This window comes from Schistocerca serialis, chromosome 3, assembly GCF_023864345.2.
Source record: "Schistocerca serialis cubense isolate TAMUIC-IGC-003099 chromosome 3, iqSchSeri2.2, whole genome shotgun sequence".
Lineage (NCBI taxonomy): Eukaryota > Metazoa > Arthropoda > Insecta > Orthoptera > Acrididae > Schistocerca > Schistocerca serialis.
This window is the reverse complement of record NC_064640.1, coordinates 141,992,829-142,020,696: the sequence shown is the minus strand read 5'-3', so window position 1 is coordinate 142,020,696 and position 27,868 is coordinate 141,992,829. Positions and strand designations below refer to the sequence as shown.

Sequence of the window (27,868 nt, the reverse complement as noted above, 5' to 3'; positions counted from 1 at the left end):
CCTCGTCTCCTACCTGCCAAACTTCACATAAGCTCTCCTGCAAAACCTACAGAACTAGCTCTCCTGGAAGAAAGGATATTGCGGAGACATGGGTTAGCCACAGCGTGGGGCATGTTTCCAGAATGAAATTTTCACTCTGCGGCGGAGTGTGCGCTGAAATGAAACTTTTTGACATATTAAAACTGTGTGCTGGACCAAGACTTGAACTTTGGGCTTTGCCTTTCCCGGCAACTGCTCTACCGGTAGAGGCAAAGGTTCCAAGTTCGAGTCTCGGTTCAGCACACGGTTTTAATCTGCCAAAATGTTTCAACATAAAATGCATTGGAAGTGACCAAGTTTTGGGCAAAAGTAATATAGCCATGAGTGTATATAATATGTATGTTTCTGATACGAAAATAAGTAAATAAAATGTGTTATTTTAAATACTATCAATGAAATAGTCCTTTTATGTGTTTCAAAACTGTTGTGTACATAGTTCCGCGTAGTCATTGCGTGCACAACTTTCCCAATAGAGCGCGCCCCGCTAAGCACAACAGCGCAGGCGCAGCGCTCGTCCGTCTCCGCACTACGAGATGGCGCTGTCTTAGAGACGGACCAAATTCTGCTTGTGCCGATCCGCGTATTAATATGTAACGCAGCCAATGAGATTGCAGCTAACGTAGAACCTTTTCTCCTCGTGGATCACACTCACGCAGTGATACATGAACGCGCGAGGTATTATAACAAGTGTACAGACCATTAGTCTGCATTAGTCTGTAGTCAAGTTTCAGTCTGCGCCTAATAAGATTATCATATTCCTGTACATAGCCATGAAGAGAAATGTATAGACACTTTGTCAAGTATCTGAGATATGTGAGAATCAGATTAACGTACCAAGACCAAAGGAACTTCAGATTGTCAATTGTAAATAGCATCCAGAACCAAGTTAAGTTAGTTTTATGCTTGTTATTATTTTAACAAATGTGTGTGAAAATTAATCAAGTTCTGTTTAAAGTTGGTCACAGTCAATCTGCTACTCTAAGCGTGCAAGTGGCATTTCTATCGTCTGACCTAACGGCAGAAGATAAATACGCCACGATAAGACCACGAGACATATTGCTGACACTCGCCTACTTCGTTAGAGCGAGAAGTCAAATAATCTGATGGTGTGTGTACCGAAGGTCTTACAGTACGCACACCACAAAAACATATGTACGTAGTTTATCTTCTTAAAATTCACATTCCATCTTTGTATCTTTTAAATTAATTTGGCTTTAAAGCGGAGTACTGTTCCGCTGCCAGTCTACCCACGTGCCTCTGGGGAAAGCAACAATAAATAAAGGAAAAAAAGAGGGAGCAAAATTTCAGAATGGGGGAGGAATGGTGAATGAGACTGGCGATGATCTCTTAAAAGAAAGCATCCCAACATTTGTCTTAAACTATTTTTGGAAACCAAGGAAAACCTATCTGTTGCTGCTCGGAAGGGGATTTCAAACCTAGTCCTCTGTGTCGCAACCTTTCTACCACGTCGTGGGCACGAGCGAGATAAGAGCACACCGATATACGGACAGCTACTTTTCCTTAGCTCGATATGCGAGCGGAATAGGACAGAAAGTGGGTAACCTTCGCCCGCACCGGCCACGTAGCTAGTGTACCGCGTCTAATGGTTTCGAAAACGACGATCCCTCCTTTGTTACTGTTTCCACACGGAGTGTCACAAGTGATAGGATAGCTGGCCGCCGCTTACATTCCTCCTGCGGCGCGCGGGAGCAGGGCCGGCCGCAGTGGTTCCGCCGCCTCCGCCAGCGCCCCCTGCCAGGCTGCTGGTCACTTCGGGAGCGGCCGTGCTGTTCGCCTCCGTCTTGCAAATTTCCGGCGTGTCTCCGTCCTGCGCGGCACGCACATTCATATCTCAGGCTCGGTTATTTCCTCTCGGCCCAAAGCTGGGACAGCGCCTAGCGGTTTCCGGCGGCGGGTCTTCCCCAGTTAGTACTGCGACAAGCGTGGGATTGTGGACATCGGACCTCAACCTTATTGTTAGTGGATCTTCGCAATTTCTCCAGCTCTCTGACTAGATCTGCGAGTCTACCGGCCCCATGCACGTCTACAAAAGTGACTAAAGTAACTCTATACAATGAGAAGCCCTAAGTACACGTGTAATGTGCTGTGAATACATAGAAAGGAAGCTCCCTTATCATTTAGCTACAATATTGCAGGTCAGCAACTGAAAGCAGTTAATTCCATAAATTATCTGGGAGTACGCATTAGGAGTGATTTAAAATGGAATGATCATATAAAGTTGATCGTCGGTAAAGCAGATGCCAGACTGAGATTCATTGGAAGAATCCGAAAACAAAGGAAGGAGGTTACAGTACGCTTGTTCGCCCACTGCTTGAATACTGCTCAGCAGTGTGGGATCCGTACCAGATAGGGTTGATAGAAGAGATAGAGAAGATCCAACGGAGAGCAGCGCGCTTCGTTACAGGATCATTTAGTAATCGCGAAAGCGTTACGGAGATGATAGATAAACTCCAGTGGAAGACTCTGCAGCAGAGACGCTCAGTAGTTCGGTACGGGCTTTTGTTGAAGTTTCCAGAACATACCTTCACCGAGGAGTCAAGCAGTATATTGCCCCCTTCTACGTATATCTCGCGAAGAGACCATGAGGATAAAATCAGAGAGATTAGAGCTCACACAGAGGCATACCGACAATCCTTCTTTCCAAGAACAATACGAGACTGGAATAGAAGGGAGAACCGATAGAGGTACTCAAAGTACCCTCCGCCACACACCGTCAGGTGTCTTGCGGAGTATGGATGTAGATGTAGATGTACTTCATCTCGGCCGGCCGAAGTGGCCGAGCGGTTCTAGGTGCTTCAGTCTGGAACCGCGCGACCGCTACGGCCGCAGGTTCGAATCCTGCCTCGGACATGGATGTGTGTAATGTCCTTAGGTTAGTTAGGTTTAAGTAGTTCTAAGTTCTAGGGGACTGATGACCTCAGAAGTTAAGTCCCATAGTGCTGAAAGCCATTTGATTTTAACTTCACCTCGAGTAACATTTGACTCGTTAAAGACAGTTGTAATCTCTTTTCACCAAGACGAATAGTGACCAGGGGCTGATGAAATAATGACTAACACATCTTTCCAACTTCATTAATCGCCAAGATATGCGTATTAAATTTGCTGTTTTATTTTCTGCGCTAGAACAGTAGTTCTGTCTGAGACAAATTCATTCTATTGTAGGTGCAACAAGAAATTACGGTCTAAAAATACACTGAGCCACGAGAAGTGGCCCCGCTGTCTGAGGCGCCATGTTACGGATTGCGCGGCCCCTCTCGCCGGAGATCGAGTCCTCCCTCAGGCATGGGTGTCTGTGTTGTTCTTAGTATAAGTTAGTTTAAGTAGTGTGTAAGTCTAGGGACCGATGATCTCGGCAGTTTGGTCCCATAACAATTTTAAAAAATACCTTGAATTTTGTTATTTTGTGCTGTTGCTGAGAAAGTCTGAATAGCTTTCCACTAGGAACTTTATGGCAGACTTCACGTAAACAAGCCCTGTCGACGCAAGCGGTAAGTGCTATTTGTGTCACTCTCGACGGTATGAAAATGAGCCACCCTACACAAAAGACTGGGGACAGTTAATACGGAGAGTTACTTTATATACGTCAGGAGAAGCATTCGAGATCTGACTAGGTCATGAGAGCAGGGAATATGCGTACAGGCGTTAAATAGGAGGGCTATTCGGAAAGTATGGAACGATAGTTCACGAAATGGAAACCACAGTGGAATCAAAACAGTTGTATTTGCAACAGTTAGCTACAACTTCCAGCTACTTATCTCTATAGTCACCGATCCGACGTTTGTCGTAGAGCTGTACCAACTTTCCATTATAGAAGGCAGCCGTCAGTGATTTCCGCCAAGTCCCTACGCTGGCCTACAGCTCGTTCTCTGTGCCAAAATGTTGTCTTCATAGCCAGTGGTTGATGTGAGCAGAGATGAAACTCTTAGGGAGACAATTACGGGCTGTATTGTGGGTAAGCGAACATTTCCAACTGAAAACGATCCAGGAACATCTTCATTGCCCATGCAGAATGCCGCCGAGAATTGTCTTGGAGAAGAAAACGCACGACAGTTACGTAATATTGGCTGCATAGCTTCAGGCGAAATTTCTCACCAGGCCCACGTACTTGATGGGAGATACTATTGTTCTAGGTATCTTTATGTGCTCCCTGTGTGCTCAGAACTAAAAAGAACGACGTAATGTGATCGATTGGCATAGTAGAGACACTGCTCAACACACCTGTGCAAAACTTCATCGGATTTTCACTGTGGTTTCCATTTCGCGACCGATCGTTCCTTACTTTCCGAATAGCTCTCGTATTTCAGTCATCACTGCATTGAGAAGACAAGCATAGGCATGATTCAATATATCAAATGGAAATTTGAGAAAACTGCTCTAGCTTTCTGGCTTTCAGATTCCTACTGCAAACAACAAACTACTTATCCAGAAACGACCAAATTGATCGTCAGCATTGGTGTCCTAATGTGTTGCTCCTGTTGGTGATTCAGACCGGTCTTTATCGATATCTATATCGTACATCACGGTGTGTACAGTGTACAAGAATCATGTTCCCCTTCTTAGCCCCTTGCCGATTTCACTCAGAAAGAACGTTTATCGATACCCCTCTGTCCAACGGGCTCCTTATTTGCAGTCGCATTCTGCACATTGCGTAATTAGACTGAATCCTTTTCACAGAAAAACCAAGGATCCCTCTTTTTCATCATCGTACAAATTTAAAATCATGAGAGAAATGCACAAAAAAGGCGAATATTCCTCTTTAAAGGACTCTGGCAGAAAAGCGGGGAATCAGCTGCCTCACTCCGGAGTCCTCACCAATAATTTTGGCATGAGAACATATTCGCGTTCTTTGTTTGAACAGAGAACATTCTAAATCCTTTTACCCAGTCTCTCTCTGTTGTTAAGCCTCCCACACACTGCAATTGTCTGTATATGACTTACACTGTCGTTTTTTTTTTTTCTTTCTTTCTTTTTAGCTGCCACTGTCACCATCAAATCTCGGCAGCTCAAGAATTCTGGGGGATCAAACTTATTTTTTCCCCTGCACCCACGTGTCTAAAAAAAATTTCTGTCGAAAATGCACCCTCTCTATACCTACGAGTTAAATTTGGCCAGCCTGTGAGGGTCCAGACCCCCCAAGCCTCTGTATGATTCCCTCTCATCTGTATTTATCATTTCCCCCGTCTCCTCTCGCTGTTGCTCCCACTGCTTCTGTCTCCATCCGTCTCTCTTTCTCTTTTACTGCCTCTGTCTCCATATCTCCTCTCTCTTCGGCCCCCACTGCTCTGTCTTCATCCATCTCTCTGTATCTTTTGCTGCCACTTTCTCTCTTCCACCATCACTATCTGCTCTCTCTTTTCCTCCCAGTGGCACTTTCTCCTCTCTCTTCCACCGTCACTGCCTCACTGCTATTCTCTTTCAACACAACAAACTGCGAATATGTTCGCATGCCAAAATTTTTTGGCGAGGAAGGCGGAAAGAGGATTGAGCCAGCTGCTTTCCCACTTTTCTATCAGTCTTTCCTTTTTCCTGCTAGTTCCCTTCTTTTCCCTGCTACGGCAGGGTGTGCTGCTTATATAAAAAGAATTCGATAGTCAGCAAAGCTTTGACAGTTATTTCCATACTTCGACGCATTTGTACACTTTGACACATATAAACATCAAATAAGTACGCGTAATATAAGACTACCACGAAATTGTTTGCTTTACATTTTTCTGGATAGTTTGCTCATCGATCGCAGTTCATCGAAAAGGATCGGCTTGTGGTTTGTATGTTATGCGAGTACACATGCATTAGAAATATTTTACTTAATTTTCAGTCTTTCCAGGTTTACATAATTTTCGCAGCCATTTTCAGCTCTATTCAGGTATATTAAGACTCTTTTAGCCCGTTTTTGTCACTGCAATACCAATTTGGGCATATTTGTGTAGGTGTAAAATGCCCAGTTGCGTCATAAAGTGTTCTTGGTGAAAAAAACTGACTAAAACATAGTTCGGTAACCTCAGGTGCCTTGCGATGATCCTAGAATCCTTTTTATGTGTTCACTACGTTATTTAAAACTATATTTATGTCTCATACCGAATATTAAGTGCAAATTTTACGTGCATAATTACGGTAGCTTTGAATATCTGGATCTCGGTAACGGATAATGATATTGACAAAAGTTATAAGTTTCCCTGAGAACCTCATTTTAGAAACATATGGTACAAATTTCGACTGTTTGCATGAATAGAAATTATAGAAGTGATCATCCCCAAAAGTGGTTCTTTTGGTAGCCAAAAATCATAATTTTCCGGGTGTAGTTTGAAAACGGATACAGATTTTCGAAAACGGGAAAACGGTGTTTTTGTGTGAATCTCTAAAGAATGCACATTAAAAACCTGAGCCATTTGCTGTGGTTAGTTATTTAGATCATTGCATCCACTGTGCAAAAACGGCAGATAACCGGTTTTTGTGGTATTCTCCATAAATACGGTAACTTTGTACCTCTGGATCTCGCTAACGGATCATTATATAGAAAAAAGTTCCCCGAGATAACATGTTAAGAGCGTATGGTATAAATTTCGATAATCTGCCATAAATAGAAATTATAGTAGTGGCTATCCCCACAATTGGTACTTTTCGTACCCAATAAGTATGCTTTTTCGGGGTTTAACCAGGAACCACCCGTCAACAATTGGTGCTGTTATAAGGCGCGTAAGCTCCACCATAGAACACACCTAATGCAAAAGGACAAACCTATATGCTCAATAATGCCTGGGCTGTATGACGTGTGTAATGTTCAGATTCTGTCCCTATACTGTAGAATAGCCACATTATTTCCGTTCTTTCGATAGTTATACAAATGGTCCTTAGGCCAAAGGTTATCCAAAACACTTGATCCCTTATCTGTGCGATTAACAGAACCTGTGATATGCCTCGCTGAAGAAAACGCATCTCCGCGCGCGACGTTTTTGGCACGAATTGGTACCTTGCACTGTTATGATCTGAGTGATCACCTAACAACTTATAGTAAACTACTACAAGACTCCGCCAAAAACATTTCACTTAAAAAACAGACCTAAAAAAGTGAATCTGAGTGCAGTATGCGTAAAATTTTCGTTTAGTTGCAACACTAAACTCACAGCCATCTATCACACTACGGTCATTCCTCTCTCTAATAATGAGTTGCATGAAATTGTCTTCTAGCCAGCGTAAAACAATACTATTATAACGGCTGAGAGAAATTACTTCATGGCCTGCTTATGCTAATCCACTTCTGCCTTCGCTTCAGGCACAAATACCCATTCGACAATGACATTACTAAGGTTGTGGTTGTTCATACAGTTTGAGATACTGTGTATGTAATTAATGTAAGGGACACAAAAGTTTATTGGAATTTGTAGTCTATTGAAGGAAGGCATAACAAAGAGAAGTGTCTCGTTGTCTACGAAAACGTTGGAGATGGAGTAGGCTCCTAACTATACTGGAAAGGATGAGGGTGGACGGCGGTACTAGCTTTTTAATGAACTTTCCCGGTAGACTTGTAAAGTAATTAGAGGAAACCACGAGAAATGTCAGTCAGGATGATAGCGAATCGAACCGAATACGAGTCTATAGGCGCCATCACTCAGTTGCCACAATCGCTTGATGTCGTACTTTTTGCAGAAATGTTAATAGTGTTATGTGTTTCCGACGGGAGTAGATGAATAGATATACATGCCTTTGATTAAAATCATTCATGTCACAAGATACTTTTGCAGTTTAGCCAAGAACTTAGCACGTAGCATTTAAGTGACCCCTGCCAGCTAAGTACTGAGACTGCCCCAAGACCAACCAGGAAGAATTTCGTGTAAAATTGTTAGAAACCTTAATAGGTATTCGTTACAATTTTATTTTCCTAGAGTAATTTTAATTAGCTTTCAGAATGATTTGGTTAGAGTGGAAGTAACATGCATGCACATGTCGTGCGCGAGGACCCCTCAGCTACACTGTGTCGGCGATTGCTGCGCAAACAAGTTGTCCACGTACGCGTACACCACCATTACTCTACCACGCAAACATAGGGGTTACACTCCTCTGGTGTGAGACGTTCCTTGGGGGGTCCACCGGCGGCCGAACCGCACAATAACCCCGGGTCCGGTGTGGGGCAGCGGAGGAGTGAAGTGGACTGCGGTAGTCGTCGTGGGGTTCCGGACCACTGCGGCTGCGGCGGGGACGGAGCCTCTCCGTCGTTTCTAGGTTAACGGTTAACATAACATAACATAACATCCCACACCGAGTTGGTGGATTTGTATGGAATGCTTCCTCACCAGTTCTTGTTATTCAGGATTAGATGGGGTACACTCGGATCGTCTATCCGCCGTTAAAATCGTTGGAGAACCTTGTCATCAAGACGTTGTCGTCCAGAGTAGTTGACTCTGGCGGCGGTTTTCTCCGAATCGACGTCCCCACAGCACAGTCTTTGAAGTAGCGTCCCATGAATAGCCCAGTGCTAGCACGCGTCCAGAAGCAGTGTGTCTCACTAATAGGGCACCTCGATCTGGGTGCTGACATCACACACCTTGGTCATCCTTCGCTCGACTGTCGTGCTGGCAGTCGGAACGAGATCCGACAACATCACAGTCACTTCACAGTGGTAGTAGGAGCCCTCCGGCACCACTCAGCAGCTGTCTGTATTGTACTGTGTTGGAACTACCATGAAGGTTGTCGCTTTTTCAAGATACCCGTCAGTCAAAAACTTTCGAAACTGAATTAAAACACTACTGGTCATTAAAATTGCTACACCACGAAGATGACGTGCTACAGACGCGAAATTTAACAGACAGGAAGAAGATGCTGTGATATGCAAATGATTAGCTTTTCAGAGCATTCACACAAGGTTGGCGCCGGTGGCGACACCTACAACGTGCTGACACGAGCAAAGTTTTCAATCGATTTCTTATACACAAACAGCAGTTGACCGGCGTTGCCTGGTGAAACGTTGTTGTGATGGCTCGTGTTAGGAGGAGAAATGCGTACCACCACGTTTCCGACTTTGATAAAGGTCGGATTGTAGCCTATCGCGATTGCTGTTTATCGTATCCCGGCATTCCTGCTCGAGTTGGTCGAGATCCAATGACTGTTAGCAGAATATGGACTCGGTGGGTTCAGGAGGGTAATACGGAACGCCGTGCTGGGTCCCAACGGCCTCGTATCACTAGCAGTCGAGATTACAGGCATCTTATCCGCATGGCTGTAACGGATTGTGCAGCCACGTCCCGATCCCTGAGTCAACAGATGGGGGCGTCTACAAGACAACAACCATCTACACGAACAGTTCGACAACGTTTGCAGCAGCATGGACTATCAGCTCGGAGACCATGGCTGCGGTTACCCCTGACGCTGCATCACAGACGGGAGCGCCTGCGATGGTGTACTCAACGACGAACCTGGGTGCACGAATGGCAAAACGTCATTTTTTCGGATGAATCCAGGTACTGTTTACAGAATCATGATAGTCGCACCAGTGTTTGGCGAGATCGCGGTGAACGCACATTGGAAGCGTGTATTCGTCATCGCCATACTGGCGTATCACTCGTCGTTATGGTATGGGGTGTCATTGGTTACACGTATCGGTCATCTCTTGTTCGCATTGACGGCACTTTGAACAGTGGACGTTACATTTCAGATGTGTTACGACCCGTAGCTCTACCCTTCATTCGATCCCAGCGAAACCCTACATTTTAGTAGGATAATGCACAACCGTATGTTGCAGGTCCTGTCCGGGCCTTTCTGGATATAGAAAATGTCCGACTGCTGCCCTGACCAGCACATTCTCCAGATCTGTCACCAATTGAAAACATCTGGTCAAAGGTTACCGAGCAACTGGCTCGTCACTATACGCCAGTCACTACTCTTGATGAACTGTGGTATCGTGTTGAAGCTGCATGGGCAGCTGTACATATTCACACCATCCAAGCTCTGTTTGACTCAATGCCCAGGCGTATCAAGGCCGTTATTACGGCCAGAGGTGGTTGTTCTGGGTACTGATTTCTCAGGATCTATGCACCGAAATTGCGTGAAAATGTAATCACATGTCAGTTCTAGTATAATATATTTGTCCAATGAATACCCGTTTATCGTCTGCATTTCTTCTTGGTGTAACAATTTTAATGGCCAGTAGTGTAAAACGTAGAGAAACGTTAATAAGGTTCAGGTGCTCTACGTAGTCTCCCCTCACTTATGTACAACACGCAGTATGTTCATACAACCATGTGAAACTGTAAGAAAAGTCCTTCGTTGGGTTGTTCAACCAGCGTGTCACATTAGTTTGAATGTCGGTTTTGTCGTCATAGATTGACCTTTCATGCGAATTTCTGCACAGTGCAGTTTTGTGGTAGGTTCGCATTGTTAACAGCAAGTCTCGTCATTTGTGAAGATTTTTTTTTTTTTTTTTTCAGAAGACTATATTCCGCGTTTGTCATTTCAGTCGAGTCGCCGCTGGCGTCCTCGCGTAGCTGTATTTGCTCGAGAATGAATGTGCGTGGGACATACTTTGCACACGCCTTTCTCTTCTTTAAAACGTCGTGGAGAATGTTCTGAAAAACTTGATTTAGAGATGTTGCTGCGTTGCGATTTCTAACACAAAACGCTGACACACTACGGTCACACGTCAACTACTTAAGACTGCCTGCTCACAAATGACTGGTCGAATGCACAGCAGTTGTTCGCTCAAGCTACCACCGTAATTACTGCGCTGACGTAACTTATACGACAGGAACAAATCAGTCTCAGAACATTTTGAACGGACGGTGTATAATACGTTTTTGATCAGACATTATAAATTTAAAACGTTTCTCCGAGCGGACAGAAACTGCAAAACATTTTTTTTTTTTTTCGTTGGACAAAACGTTCATTCCAAACAAAATGCTGTAATAGATAGTGATGATTCATGGGACGTGTCACCCACATCTTAGGGAAAGGTAGCGTTAGCAGGTGCGAAAGTGACAGCAGGATGGAAACCGCTAGGTGGGCGGACGTGTGAGCAGTACGCACCTTCTTGCCCCTGAAGAGGTAGGAGAGGCCGGAGATCTTCCTGGAGTACTCCTTGTGCGGCAGCGGGAAGCTGTCGTTGATGGGGCGGAGGTCTGCGAGGTTGAGGCGCAGGAAGCAGCTGGCGGAGGCCTCGGTGCCGTTGTGCAGGTGCAGGTTGACCACGACCCGGGAGCTGCTCGACGCGCTCAGCAGCAGGAAGTCGCGCCGAGAGCCGCAGCCCACCAGCCGCGTCATCGACGACCTCTGTACACGGACCAGCTGCTTCCACTCCGCAAACACTAGTATTACGAGGGTCGCTCCAAAAGAAATGCACACTATATTTTTTAAATCCATCTACATGTTTGAAAGTTTTACAGTGTGTAGATACATCCTATAGGAACAATATTTTCATTTCTCCACGTAATTTCCATCCCTCTTAACTGCCTTACGCCATCTTGGAACCAGCGCCTGTATACCTGCACGGTAAAATTCTGGACCAACCTGTTGGAGCCACTGTTTGGCAGCATGCACAAGGGAGTCATCATCTTCAAACCTTGTTCCACGAAGAGAGTCTTTCAGTTTCCCAAAGAGATGATAGTCACATGGAGCCAGGTCAGTACTGTAAGACGGGTGCTTCAGTGTTGTCCATCCGAGTTTTGTGACCACTTCCATGGTTGTTTGACTGACATGTGGCCGTGAATCGTCGTGCAACAACAAAACATCCTGCTTTTGTCGATGTAGCCGAACACGACTCAGTCGAGCTTGAAGTTTCTTCAGTGCCGTCACATATGCATTAGAATTTATGGTGGTACCACTTGGCACGATGTCCACAAGCAAGAGTCCTTCGGAATCGAAAAACACCGTAGCCATAACTTTTCCAGCAGAAGATGTGGTTTTGATTTTTTTTTTTTTTTTTCTTGGGTGAATTTGCATGATGCCACTCCATTGATTGCCTCTTCGTCTCTGGTGGGAAATGATGGAGCCGCGTTTCATCACCTGTCATAATTCTTCCAAGAAATTCATCTCCAATATTCTCGTACTGTTCCAACAGTTCGCTGCATACCGTTTTTCTCGTTTCTTTGTGAGCCGCTGTCAACATCCTGGGAACCCAACTGGCACAATCCTTTTTTAACGCCAGCACTTTCAGTATTCTGCAAACACTTCCTTCCCCTATCCCAACGTAGCGTAACAATTCGTTCACTGTGATGCGTCTGTCAGCAGTCATCAATTCGTTAACTCTCTACATATTGTCTGGTGAGTGTGCAGTAGCCGGCCGGGGTGGTCTCACGGTTCTAGGTGCGCAGTCCGGAACCGGTCGCAGGTTCGAATCCTGCCTCGGGCATGGATGTGTGTGATGTCCTTAGGTTAGTTAGGTTTAAGTAGTTCTAAGTTCTAGGGGACTGATGACCACAGCTGTTAAGTCCCATAGTGCTCAGAGCCATTTGAACCATTTCTTTTTGTGTGTGTGCAGTACGAGGCCTGCCGCTGCGAGGGCAATCCTCAGTATTGCCGTGCCCGCTTTCATCACGTAACCTGCTTACCCACCGACTAACTGTACTGCGATCGACAGCAACATCTCCATACACCTTCTCCTATCTCTTGTGGATGTTCCCTCTGTCTCGTTTTCGCAGCACAGGAATTCTATGAACGTAGTGTAACAGCCATCTTGAAGACATGCTGTGACGGCGCCACTCACGGGAACAGGTTTAACAAGTTTGAAAACAAGCGGGAAGGATGTATCTACACACTGTAAAACTTTCACACATGCAGAATGAAAACTGTATTTTTACAAAAATAGTGTGCATTTGTTTTGGAGTGACCCTCGTAAAAGCACTAAATACTATACTAAGATGTACTGCTCCGCATAACATTCGTGCCCTGGACATAAAGAGGCCGGCAGAGTGAACGAATGTATGATGTAGCGACGATACGCCTTAGTAAAATTTTTAGGGCTTCCAAGCCAAGGATCCTCTAGCATCTGCATAATGTGGCCCTTCTAGATTAAGGATACCCTGTAGAGAAGAGGTTCAGAACACACGTGACATGTTGCAGTGCTTACCGTCCAGAAGTCGCCACAGTTAGCGTCCGCGGGCGTACAGCGCAGCGCGGGCCGCAGGCCGAAGTGGGACTCGGCGACGTGATCGCAGTTGCTGTGGTTGCGCGTCTTCACCACCTCGAGCATGCCGCTGTTGGAGCACAGGTCCGGCCGCAGCGCCCAAGACGGGTTGGCCAGCAGCGCCATCTTGGACAGTTGGCCCACCTCGTACGTCACCTCGCAGCGGCCCGACACCGAGTCCTGCAACACGTCGTCGTAACTGCCGCCTGCTTCACGTCTGCTGTGCAGCGAGCTGCCTTAATTTAAGTATTAACGGTATTTTTCTAACTTGTCACTTCTTCTTCCGTGTGTTTTTGCTTTTAGGAAGCTTTAATTGTCGAGTGCTAGTAATAGTGTTCCATAGATTTCGTGTTTATTTTGAATTCTGTCAGAGAGAGTCCCTTTAGTCAGCCATAGTGCCAGCCAGTAGTGTCAGTGTCGTCGTAACTGCCGCCTGCTTCACGTCTGCTGTGCAGCGAGCTACCTTAATTTAAGTATTAACTGTATTTTTCTAACTTGTCACTTCTTCTTCCGTGTGTTTTTGCTTTTAGGAAGCTTTAATTGTCGAGTGCTAGTAATAGTGTTCCATAGATTTCGTGTTTATTTTGAATTCTGTCAGAGAGAGTCCCTTTAGTCAGCCATAGTGCCAGCCAGTAGTGTCAGTGTCGTCGTAACTGCCGCCTGCTTCACGTCTGCTGTGCAGCGAGCTATCTTAATTTAAGTATTAACTGTATTTTTCTAACTTGTCACTTCTTCTTCCGTGTGTTTTTGCTTTTAGGAAGCTTTAATTGTCGAATGCTAGTAACAGTGTTCCATAGATATCGTGTTTGTTTTGAATACAGTCAGAGAGAGTCTCTTTAGTCAGCCATAGTGCCAGTAGTGCTGGTGTTTGTTTCAATACAGTCCAGAGACAGGTAGTGCTATTTTCATTGTTTTCTACAAAAATTGGCTAGCAATCACAGTTTAGTCAACAATCAGCCGGGTTTAGTGAATTAGCAGTCTAGTTAAAAGCTGATTAACTCTCTACAATAAATTGATTTCTTAGGATGGATAGGATGTGTGACTGCTGTGTACGGACGCAGGAGGAGCTGGCCACTGTTCGCGAACAGCTGAGCGTGTTGATGGCCGCGGTCAGCCGTCTTCAGGCTGCTGCCTCGGAGTGTAGCGGCAGTGGGGAGTCTGGTACGTCGCATTGTACACCCCAGGTGTTACATGCTTCACCCACGGTCCCTGCTGTCGAGACATCTTCGCGGGTACCGGGCGCGGTTGGGCCACCCTCTCCCCAAGGGGGGTGGCGGGTTCAGCGGCGTTCGCGGCACACGACGCGGAGGGTAAATGTGGAGGCTGGCCGTGTGGCATCCCCGGCTCTGCCTGTGAGTGGACATGTGGCTGCTCCTTCAGCAAGATCCGAGCAGGCACACGGGGGGAGGGGTTTATTATTATTGGGAGCTCCAACGTTAGGCGGGTGATGGAGCCCCTTAGGGAAATAGCGGAAAGGTCGGGGAAGAAGGCCAGTGTTCCCTCTGTCTGCTTGCCGGGGGGTCTCATCCGAGATGTGGAGGAGGCCCTGCCGGAGGCGATAGAGAGCACTGGGTGCACCCGACTGCAAATTGTTGCTCATGTCGGCATCAATGACTCCTGCCGTCTGGGTTCAGAGGTCATCCTCAGTTCGTACTGGCGGTTGGCGGCATTGGTGAAGGCGGAAAGCCTCGCTCGCGGGGTGCAATTAGAGCTAACTATTTGTAGTGTCGTTCCCAGAACCGATCGCGGTCCTCTGGTTTGGAGCAGAGTGGAACGCTTAAACCAGAGGCTCAGACGATTCTGCGGAGATCTGGGGTGCAAATTTCTCGACCTCCGCTATCGGGTGGAGAAATGTAGGGTCCCCCTGAATAGGTCAGGCGTGCACTACACGCCGGAAGCGGCTACAAGGGTAGCGGAGTACGTGTGGAGTGCACATGGGGGTTTTTTAGGTTAGAGAATTCCCTCCCTAGGCCCGACAAGACACCTCCTCAGACGCGGCAAGGTAGGAGTAGGCAAAATGCAACAGGGAATAACAATATTAATGTGCTAATAGTAAACTGCAGGAGCGTCTATAGAAAGGTCCCAGAACTGCTCTCATTAATAAACGGTCACAACGCCCATACAGTACTAGGGACAGAAAGTTGGCTGAAACCAGACGTAAACAGTAATGAAATCCTAAACTCAGATTGGAATGTATACCGCAGCGACAGGCTGGACAGTGAAGGGGGAGGCGTCTTTATAGCGATAAGAAGTGCAATAGTATCGAAGGAAATTGACGGAGATCCTAAATGTGAAATAATGTGGGTGAAGGTCACGGTTAAAGCAGGCTCAGACATGGTAATTGGATGTCTCTATAGGCCCCCTGGTTCAGCAGCTGTTGTGGCTGAGCACCTGAAGGATAATTTGGAAAATATTTCGAGTAGATTTCCCCACCATGTTATAGTTCTGGGTGGAGATTTTAATTTGCCGGATATAGACTGGGACACTCAAACGTTCATAACAGGTGGCAGGGACAAAGAATCCAGTGAAATTTTTTTAAGTGCTTTATCTGAGAACTACCTTGAGCAGTTAAACAGAGAACCGACTCGTGGCGATAACTTATTAGACCTTCTGGTGACAAACAGACCCGCAGTTAACGCAGAACAGGGAATCAGCGATCATAAAGCGGTTACGGCATCGATGATTTCAGCCGTAAATAGAAATATTAAAAAACGTAGGAAGATTTTTCTGTTTAGCGAAAGTGACAAAAAGCAGATTACAGAGTACTTGACGGCTCAACACAAAACTTTTGTCTCAAGTACAGATAGTGTTGAGGATCAGTGGACAAAGTTCAAAACCATCGTACAATATGCGTTAGATGAGTATGTGCCAAGCAAGATCGTAAGAGATGGAAAACAGCCACCGTGGTACAACAACTGAGCTAGAAAACTGCTGCGGAAGCAAAGGGAACTTCACAGCAAACATAAACATAGCCAAAGCCTTGCAGAGAAACAAAAATTACACGAAGCGAAATGTAGTGTGAGGAGGGCTATGCGAGAGGCGTTCAATGAATTCGAAAGTAAAGTTCTATGTACTGACTTGGCAGGAAATCCTAAGAAATTTTGGTCTTATGTAAAAGCGGTAGGTGTATCAAAACAAAATGTCCAGACACTCTGTGACCAAACCGGTACTGACACAGAGGATGACAGACTAAAGGCCGAAATACTGAATGTCTTTTTCCCTAGCTGTTTCACAGAGGAAGACTGCACTGTAGTTCCTTCTCTAGATTGTCGTACAGATGATAAAATGGTACATATCGAAATAGACGACAGAGTGATAGAGAAACAATTAAAATCGCTCAAAAGAGGAAAGGCCGCTGGACCTAATGGGATACCAGTTCGATTTTACACAGAGTACGCGAAGGAACTTGCCCCCCTTCTGGCAGCGGTGTACCGTAGGTCTCTAGAAGAGCGTAGCGTTCCAAAGAATTGGAAAAGTGCACAGGTCATCCCCGTTTTCAACAAGGGACGTCGAACAAATGTGCAGAACTATAGACCTATATCTCTAATGTCGGTCAGTTGTAGAATTTTGGAACACGTATTATGTTCGAGAATAATGACTTTTTTGGAGACTAGAAATCTACTCTGTAGGAATCAGCACGGGTTTCGAAAAAGACGGTCGTGTGAAACCCAGCTCGCGCTATTCGTCCACGAGACTCAGAGGGCCATAGACACGGGTTCACAGGTAGATGCCGTGTTTCTTGACTTCCGCAAGGCGTTCGATACTGTTCCCCACAGTCGTTTAATGAACAAAGTAAGAGCATATGGACTATGAGACAAATTGTGTGATTCGATTGAAGAGTCCCTAGATAACAGAACGCAACATGTCATTCTCAATGGAGAGAAGTCATCCGAAGTAAGAGTGATTTCAGGTGTGCCGCAGGGGAGTGTCGTAGGACCGTTGTTATTCACAATATACATAAATGACCTTGTGGATGACATCGGAAGTTCACTGAGGCTTTTTGCAGATGATGCTGTGGTGTATCGAGAGGTTGTAACAATGGAAAATTGTACTGAAATGCAGTAGGATCTGCAGCGAATTGACGCATGGTGCAGGGAATGGCAATTGAATCTCAATGTAGACAAGTGTAATGTGCTGCGAATATATAGAAAGATAGATCCCTTATCATTGAGCTACAAAATAGCAGGTCAGCAACTGGAAGCAGTTAATTCCATAATTTATCTGGGAGTACGCATTAGGAGTGATTTAAAATGGAATGATCATATAAAGTTGATCGTCGGTAAAGCAGATGCCAGACTGAGATTCATTGGAAGAATCCTAAGGAAATGCAATCCGAAAACAAAGGAAGTAGGTTACAGTAGGCGTGTTCGCCCACTGCTTGAATACTGCTCAGCAGTGTGGGATCCGTACCAGAAAGGGTTGATAGAAGAGATAGAGAAGATCCAACGGAGAGCAGCGCGCTTCGTTACAGGATCATTTAGTAATCGCGAAAGCGTTACGGAGATGATAGATAAACTCCAGTGGAAGATTCTGCAGGAGAGACGCTCAGTAGCTCGGTACGGGATTTTGTTGAAGTTTCCAGAACATACCTTCACCGAAGAGTCAAGCAGTATATTGCTCCCTCCTACGTATATCTCGCGAAGAGACCATGAGGATAAAATCAGAGAGATTAGAGCCCACACAGAGGCATACCGACAATCCTTCTTTCCACGAACAATACGAGACTGGAATAGAAGGGAGAACCGATAGAGGTACTCAGGGTACCATCCGCCACACACCGCCAGGTGGCTTGCGGAGTATGGATGTAGATGTAGATGTAGATGTAGACGACGGGCCGGCTCCCCAATTTAACCAGGCCATCATCTCGGAGTAACTTTCTACACTATGTTTTGGAACAACAGTTTAGGTCGCGTTGGCTGTGTCTCCAAGCAGCTTGGAGCCCCCACTGATGCGTCACACTACACACCCAAATTTTCTTTAATTAAATAAGCACTTCCGTAAAAATTGTTGGTGTTTTAACACCTGAAACTTCCTGGCAGATTAAAACTGGGTACCAGTCGCGACTCGAAACTGGGACCTTTGTCTTTCGCAGACAAGTGCTCTACTGGATGAGCTATCCAAGCACGACTCACGGCCCGCCCTCAGAGCCATACTTCCGCCAGTATGTCGCCTCCAGAGATGAGTTGTGCTCGGATAGCTCAGTCGGTAGACCACTTGTTCGCAAAAGGCAAAGGTCCCAGGTTCGAGTCCCAGTCCGCCACACGGTTTTAATCCCGCCACTGCAGAATGAAAACTGATTCGGGATTTTAACAAAAAGCTGGCTGAAGAGTGGGAATCGTTGAGTAAGTGATTGAATGATGGACTAATTGCAGACTGACCTCGAAGACGGAGTAGACGGGCGCGTCTAGGTACTCCCCGCGGCCGTGGATGTCGTTGGATGGCTCGCGGTCGTGCAGTTGGACGGCGTGGGAGGCGGACAGGTCGGCCTGCAGCGCGCCCGCCACACCTTGCACGAAGTTCACCTCCCAGTCCTCCATCTCGTCCGACACCACCACGCTGTGGATCTGCAAGCAAACAACACAAATAACCATAACGAACAGAGATCAGGCCCAGAATACCGAGCCTAGTCATCCTCGGCCTACGGCATCATTCTGGACGGTCACGTGGTCACCACATTGTTCTCCATTTGTCTGACCCAGAAACTGACACGCCTCACGCAACGGCCCCATCAGTTGTCCTCACGAGTCAGAGTGCAATTTAATTCAATTTTTTACCTCAAATTTTTGACCCGTTGTCTGCAAATTCTGAACATGTAGGACATATTACCGAGAGAGTTGGTGCAATGGTTGGCACAATGGACTCGCATTTGGGAGGATGGCGGTTCAAACTCGTGTCCACCCACACAGATTTAGGTTTCTCGTGATTTCCCTAAATCCCTATCCTTGACATAATCCGAGCTTGTGCTCCGTCTCTAGTCTACATCTACGTGATTACTCTGCTATTCACAATAAAGTGCCTCGCAGAGGACTCAATGAACCACCTTCAAGCTGTCTCTCTACCGTTCCACTCCCGAAGGCTGGCTCTGAGCACTATGGGACTTAACTTCTGAGGTCATCATTCCACTAGAACTTAGAACTACTTAAACCTAACTAACCTAAGGACATCACACACATCCATGCCCGAGGCAGAATTCGAACCTGCGACCATAGGGGTCACGCGGTTCCAGACTGTAGCGCCTAGAACCGCACGGCCACTCCGGCCGGCACTCTCGAAGGGCACGTAGGAAAAACGAGCGCTTAAATTTTTCTGTGCGAGCGTAATGATCATTTCTCTCTATGTAGGTGGGTGCCAACAGCATGTTTTCGCAATCAGGGGAGAAAACTGGTGATTGAAATTTCGTGAGAAGACCCAGTCGCAACGAAAAACGCCTTTGTTTTAATGATTGCCACTCCAATTCACGTATCATGTCTGTGACACTATCTCCCCTATTTCGCGATAATACAAAACGAGCTGGCCTTCTTTGTACTTTTTCGATGTCATCCGTCAGTCCCACCTGTTGCGGATCCCAAACCGCACAGCAATATTCCAGAATAGGGCGGACAACCGTGGTGCAAGCAGTCTCTGTAGTAGACCTGTTCCGCCAATGAATCGCAGTCTGTGGTTTGCTCTACCAACAATATTATCTATGAGATCGTGCCAGTTTAGGTTATTTGTAATTGTAATCCCTAAGTATTTAGTTGAATTTACAGTCTTCAGATTTGTGTGACTTATCGCGTAATTGAAATTTAGCTGATTTCTTTTAGTACTCATGTGATTTCACACTTTTCCTTATTTAGCGTCAACCTCGATGTTGACGGGACGTTAAACCCAATGTTCCTTCTTTCCTTCCATCGTACATATTCAACAATCATGGTGATTTCCAATGTTTTATATTATTTATAAAGTAATAAGCTATATTAACAATAACTATTGGTAATATTAATATAGAAATAAAACAGAATATTGAAAATAACAAAAAATAAATAAAAATAAAATAAAAGGACTTAATTCAAGTTCCAAGTAACTTTCAGCGTATGTTACTAGGTATGTTGCTGTAAGCCTCGGAATAAGTCGAGGTTTTGCCGACTAACTACAACTAAACCTACTTCGACAGGTTTGTACTATTCTACATTGCCCACATTGGTATGTGCCTGCCTCGGCAATCCTCGAGTCTACACGTATACATGATCATATTGTTCATGCCCCAACCAAAACAGCGCTGCCCTGTACCGTACCACGATATCCTTCGAACATATTCCATGAATCACCAGTAAACCCTCGACAGGTGTAGTTTGAAAACCACTGGTGAGCCTCAGAAACAAGCTCCGCTGAATTCGTCGCAGTATTGTTTTGTAGCTGCATTGCCGAAGTCGATGCGTCCACACGCGGGCAGTGAAGCCCACAATGGCGTTAAAGATACCTTAGTGATATACCGGCAGCACATGCAACGGTAATTTATGGTCAGATATGGCAGCACGGGCAGTCTTATGCTTAATTTATGAGGCTTTGTGAGTAACAAATTTTACACATTCTATTAAGTTCCTTTCTCGACTTGAAGACTATTTAAAAATCGTCAAACAGTGCTTCGTTTTACAGGGATTTCAAGCCTCAGCGAAGGATTTCTGACAAGAGAAAGTCCACTTGAGAAGTTTGTATGAGGTTTTATCTCTGCATCTGAGCAAGAATATCATTCGTCTTTTCCTCAAGTATCCCACCTGAAATCTATAGACACAACTACTAGAATGTCATCTGCGCATACAACGCCACCTTCAATAGCATGTAACAGGGGTTCAGTACTAAGATCTCAGAACAATGCACCACTTAGAGAGTCTGAGGACAGCACTTGTTAATCTTTTTGATAACTTTCCTCTGCTCTGCAAGCTACTGAACGCTATGTCCACTACAACAATACAGACATCTGGGGACACTGGGATCTCGGAGGCGTGCGAACTTGGCAGGCCATCAAAGATTATCGAATGCATCTGCGATGTTAATCCTGAGAGCGATTACATACTTCATTGTCGGATTTTTCTGAAATCTGAAGAGCTCTATTAACTGCATCATCTATAGATTTCCCTTTTCTGAATACATAATGACATTGGATTACACTGAAGACGGTTCCTGATGTCTGAGTGCATCGCATTTGTGATTCCCCACTAAGGAAACCACCCTGGCAGGACCGTGAATTGAACCTACGATATTCGCAAGGCAGTGACACGTGCTGACCACACAGCTATGGGAACGTTGTATGACGATAACACTCCATAAAAATTTATATTCAGATCTACTGCATACCCTGTAGGCTTCGTTAGACGTCTGTTAAAGCAGTTCTGGAGAGATTTTTCAACGTACTGGTGCCACTAAGGGATGATACTGTGCACGAAGCCAGTAATTGTAGGTAAGGCTGTGGTACTGGGCCATAGATATGTCGTTAACACCTGTATAGAACTGCAGGGTAATATTAGTATATTAGAGTTGGAAACGTCGTATGGAGCTTAGAAACTTCGTGAGACACACAAATGTTCATACAGAAGGATCCAGAAAAATGTAGACACTCTTTGATAGTCAATATTATCGGAACAAAATGACGTACCGTTACAATTATTGCACGGGGGAAGGTTATTTTGTGTGTTCAAAGTGAACCGCATTACCAGCCAACCAACGTCGATGCCGCTGAACTTTTGACCGAAATATGGCTGTCAGTGTTGTCGGTGTGATAGTCCCGCGCCGGCCGAGGTGGCCGAGCGGTTCTAGGCGCTTCAGTGGGGAACCGCGCGCCTGCTACGGTCGCAGGTTCGAATCCTGCCTCGGGCATGTATGTGTGTGATGTCCTTAGGTTAGTTAGGTTTAAGTAGCTCTAAGTTCTAGGGTACTGATGACCTCAGATGTTAAGTCCCATAGTGCTCAGAGCCATTTGAACCATTTGATAGTCGCGCAGGCGGGGAAGCCGTGCGCTCTGGGCGCCTTGCCCCCGTCGGAGGTTAGAGTCCTCCCTTGGGCACGGGTGTGTGTGTTGTCCTTAGCGTAAGTTAAAGTTAAATTAAGTAGTGGGTAGGCCTAGGGACCGATGACCTTAGCAGTTTGGTCCCATAGAACTTATCACCAATTTCCAATTACAATAGTAGCGCAAGACGCCTCGAAAGTTTCTCGTAGCTCATTCAGTGCAGCTGGCTTCTGCTGATGAACTTCATTTTCCTAGGTTCCCCGTAGGCAGAAGTCAAGAGGTGTAAGGTCTGGAGACCGCGGTGGGTACTAAACAGCTCCTCCTCTACCTATCCATCGTCCAGGTAAATTTTCATCCCGTCAGGCTCTGACAGCTCTATGGTAGTGAGGCAGAGCACCATTTCGCTGTAGGTAAAATCTTTCATTCCAAACACCTCTCGGATGGCAGGTAAGATCAAAGTTTGCTACATATGAAGATACACTTCATCAATTGCGGTACCTTCAAAGAAGAATGGACCAATCAAATCGCGCGATGAAATATCACACGACACATCAACACCCAGTAGATTAACTTATTCTCCACGTAAACGACAGGTTTTTCAGGAGCCCATTACACGCATTTGTGGCGGTTTGCACTGCCGTTCAGTTTTAACTACGCCTTGCCAGACCAGATAAACCATCCCTGCAAACCGTTCATCCTCGCGAAGAATGCCTTCAAAGCACTCGCTGTACTGTAACCTTTGATCCGGGTCGTCCTCGTTCATAGCGTGCGACTTCCCTGGAATGAACACTTTCCACTATGGAGCCTTTAGAATTCGTCGCACGCTTGGTGGGCTTACCACGCTTTCACGTGTACCCTGCTTCACTGTTGCAACACAACAGTGCTGGAAGCTGGATTTGTTAATGTTTTTCGGCGGCCAGACATTTCCTTACGCACATCCTGAACAGTACCGTCACCTTCAAATTTATCCCAATACGATAAATTGTTATACGTGTTAGTGGCTGAGTTCCGTACAAAAATGTTCAAATGTGTGTGAAATCTTATGGGACTTAACTGCTAAGGTCATCAGTCCCTAAGCTTACACACTACTTAACCTAAATTATCCTAAGGACAAACAGACACACACCCATGCCCGAGGGAGGACTCGAACCTCCGCCGGGACCAGCCGCTCAGCCCATGACTGCAGCGCCTTGGACCGCTCGGCTAATCCCTCGCGGCTGAGTTCCGTACACATTACAGATTACACCATTGCCGTTGTAGCTTCATCATACTTTCGTACTTCCAGTACCGTTTCAATGCGGTCTTGTGTTACTTAAACGACAATCTTACTTCATTCCATGCTGCACTGTCGTCTGCTGGGAAACGCCGATGAAGATCTGTTGAGAAAACATTGGACTACGCTACCACATAAAACTGTGACGATATGTCATTTTGTTCCAAAGATATTAACTATCAAAGAGTGGCTACATTTTCCTGGACCCCTCTGTATTTTGAAGGTTGGGCAGAAAGATAACGAATCGCTGGAATAAAGAAGAAAACTACGTATGTCATTTTTTATGAAACTCGAGAAAACGCTTTTTTAATGTTTGAATTTGATTGTATCTATATAAAAGAAAGTACAATATATTTTATTTCATAAATTAAACATCTTGGTTGCATGGAATATGGAAATAATTATTTGCATCCGGATTGTTACGAAAATGAAGTAATTTCGGAAAATGCAGTCAAATGTCACTCCGTAAGAGGAAGGGGACAGGCAAGTTAAGGGAAACAGGCACAATAATTCCATAATAATCACGACGAAATGAATTTCTGGTTATGATAAAACAGCAATAGTACTGACACCACGTACATTTAGCTTTGGGACAGCTGACTGAAGAACTTCACAGAACTAGGACGGAAAAACCTAATCAAGCTTTTTAAAAGTTTATATTTTAACATGGAAATTGGTTGGAAATCGGGAGTGAAGAATGGAATTGTTCGAGGTACAACGAACAGGAGATAACTGCAAAGCTATATAAGTAGGGAATTCTGAAGTTAAAGATACCCTTATAAGCACGTACGGACAGTTCAAACAGCCCATCCATTCACTGACATTGTCACAGTGTCCTTATGATGCCATTTTGCATACCTCCGTGATAATCCGACTGATATTCTATCATGTGGCAGTTATTTCAGCAGGTTGAGTTTGAAAGGGTATTTTGTAGTGTACTAATAATTTGAGTCGGTGTTTTCCATCTTTTGATTGACACTGACCACAGTCAAAAGAGAGGGCTTACTTCTGGATACTTCTCTCATTTCCTTGAAATCTTTGGTGTTCCCATGGCCACATGCAGCGGGTGTAATTTTGATCTTGTTCGAGTCATAATTTTATTGACAGTTACATAATGAATGACAAGTCACGAAAGCGGACAACAGCCGAGATGTGTGCTGATCACATGCCCCTCCACATCCGCATCAGTGACGTCTATGGGCTGAGGATGCGGTCGGCCGGTACCGTTGGTCTTTTAGAGTCCTGTTCGAATTGAATAATAATGAATGACGCGAGATACGGTGAAGTTTTTATTTTGAGCAGCAGCAGAATCACGAAATACACAGGATGTCCCTCGAGGATTGGTCAATATTCAGGGATTTCACAAGAAAAGACGCTGATTCCAAGCAAAAATGCCGAATGAACATGGTCTACAACGTGAATACCTTAAGAGCTATGTCCAATTATTCATCTTCGCCAGTGAGAAACACATCTCTTCTACTGAACAAGTGTTCGTAGCTCTTAAGATATGCATTTCAGAGCCCATGTTTACTAGACCATTTTTTTCTTCTTTGATCCATATTATTTCCTCCCAAAATATAGAAAGCAAAGTGCTTGCAGTAGAAGTGACTTCTTTCATAGCATCGAAGACGAAGAAGTGCTCATAGCTCTTTTAATTATGCATTTTAGAGACCATATTTAATAGACATTTTACTTCGAATGAGCGTTCATGTCATATCCCTGAATATTGACTATTTATCCGGAGACATCCTTTAAAGAATTCTTCAATGTCCTCATCCAAGGTATCACTGATGAAGTGACAAAGGAATGATATGAATTCATTTCCGACCTTTTTTCACAGTGCAGTCAGCATAAACACAAAAATGGATTACCCTGTTGCAAGAACATCGGTATTGAACGAACACATCGAGAGCTGCCACTTGAGGTAACAGTCATTGCTTGCTATATTTGGCAGGGATATAATATTTTCGAAGTCTATGCAGATATTCAGTTGGGAGCGATTGCTTCAGAATTCTGTTTGCTCTACCCTTCCGTGGCCAGAGGAGTCACAGCTGACTTTCCTGCCTCTTTTCCCTGAAAAACTTGCCTACCTGGTACTTTCCCACTACAGCAGAACTTTTAATGCTATTATCCCAGGATTCACTTAGTCAATTTTTTTTTCAGTTTTAGCCTCCCATCAGATGCGTATGCTCAGCCTGAATCGAGCTGTAGCAAAAACTCAGTTAAGAATAAAACGTGAATTAACTGGTTTTTTTTCCCTAGACCCTTAAAATTATTTTAAATAAAAGAGTTAAGGGGAAGTAATCAACAATGTTTGACTAGGCGTAAAAGGGTGTGGCGACGTAATGTTGCTAACCTAGAGTTCTCCACCAATGTCGTACTCTACTTACTTTACTCTGGCCGAGCGGTTCTAGGCGCTACAGTCTGGAGCCGCGCGACGGCTACGGTCGCAGGTTCGAATCCTGCATCGGGCATGGATGTGTGTGATGTCCTTAGGTTAGTTAGGTTTAAGTAGTTCTAAGTTCTAGGGGACTGATGACCTCAGAAGTTAAGTCCGATAGTGCTGAGAGCCATTTGACCCATTTTTTTTACTTTACTCTACACTTTTTTCTTTCTCTGAAGGGCTGTTACTATTATTTTCCAAATGAGTTTATTAAATCAGTTTCAACTATATATTCTGAAGAGACCAGAAAAATTTTATGCACTTGATACGGCATGAACCAAACATGTATGAATTTATTTTGGTTCAGGTGGCACGAGGTGTTACCTACCGTAATATCAAAAAATGGCTCTAAGCGCTATGGGACTTAACATCTGAGGTCATCAGTCCTCTAGACTTAGAACTTCTTAAACCTAACTGTCCTAACGACATCACACACATCGATGCCCGAGGCAGGACTCGAACCTGCGACCGTAGCAGCAGCGCGGTTCCGGACTGAAGCGCCGTAATATCAATAGCAAAGTTTTCTCTCTATTAGGGAGCAACGCTTCGGGTTTAGATTAGTCTTTTCTGGGTCTAAATAAGTGATACTCTTATTTGTTTCGTACTTCACTGTGAACTTGATTTTGTACTTCTGCTGTTTTATAAATTTAGTAACTTGCGACATCAAACTCCACTGTGGTACAATCAACATACGTAAAGCGACAGCTGTCTTCTGTTGTTACAGTAGGAAGAAAGGGCTATCAGGGTTTAACAGCCTGCCAGCGAGTTGTTGATAAGAGATGGAGCAGAGGCTCCTATTTAAGTAATGTAGGTAAACGATGGCAAACCTAAAACTGGATGAAGATCGTTATATTACACCGTTCCTTCTGAATGCGAGTCCAGGACCTTAGCAACTGCACCATCCAACTCGATTGTTATCATATAAGAATCTGCTTTGTAAATAGTCAATAAGTTGGCAAACAGGTCAGTTACGCCTTTAGCTATATTCCACAAACGAGCGAAAACCTTACAACCACCTGCTTAATAACTTGGTCCATCTTTGGGTGAGGTAACGGGCAAGTTGTGGCGCCCTTAAAATATTCTAAGTTCGGAGTTGGCGTGGCCGCGCTGGGGCCTCTCGGCGGGCTGCGGCTCGTCGTCGGCCGCGTGGTGCCGAACGTCAGCCAGGGCCCAGGCCGGCCACATGGCTGCGAATTCCTTGGTGACGCTGAGTCGATGATGAGACATCTCGAGAGTGCCAAAGATGGCGGACTTTGTCAAACCTTAATGGCAGACATTTCACAGTTCGTAAAGAAATTAATAGTAGCCAGAGTTCTTGACTATTTATCCGGGGACACCCTTTAAAGAATTCTTCAATGTCCTCATCCAAGGCATCACTGATGAAGTGACAAAGGAATGATATGAATTCATTTCCGACATTTTTTCACAGTGTAGTCAGCACGGAAACATGTACATTACTATTATTCGCACGACGTTTCTGATGGAGTAATCAGATTTCCAGTATCTTTATTAGTTTAAAGTTTAGTATCTGACGATAAATTATACAAGTAACACCCAACAATGTATTTCCAAAATCTAAACGGTTCATCCGAGTTTGTCGATGGACGTGTCTCTGGAAAGCTATTAGTGCAAACCTAAATTGGTATAAATTACAGACGTGTTACTTGAATAGTACATGAGTTATTGGAGGTCAAAGTGGCCTATTACTGACGATCGCGTCAGGCCATAAGTACTCCACAGTTACACGAAAAAACGGTAGCAACATCCTTATACATATATTTATTCATCTATGTCTTTGTTTATATCCGATATATACCATTCATGAAGAAATTGGTCAATTATTTACTGTGTTTTAGAAAGCACAGACACATGAGGCTACTGGCTTACTGCTGTTGTATTCCTTTGATATATGTTTATTAAATTTGTTTATGTATTTAATAATGTGTGTTAGGGCGTGTTTATGGTCCATCGGTAGGAATATTTATTTAATTTCAAGTAATT

General features: G+C 44.8%; 1 protein-coding gene across 1 annotated transcript in view; it reads right to left on the bottom strand.

The window, feature by feature from the left end:
* Positions 1-27,868, bottom strand: part of LOC126470722 (vitellogenin-like) — a 451,798-nt gene that overhangs the window by 311,713 nt on the left and 112,217 nt on the right. Inside the window, exons 6-8 of the mRNA XM_050098725.1 lie at positions 18,547-18,732; positions 13,112-13,348; positions 11,074-11,316 (exon numbers count right to left, since the gene is read on the bottom strand). Of these exons, the coding sequence (XP_049954682.1) occupies positions 11,074-11,316; positions 13,112-13,348; positions 18,547-18,732 (666 nt within the window). The remainder of the gene's footprint in view (positions 1-11,073; positions 11,317-13,111; positions 13,349-18,546; positions 18,733-27,868) is intronic.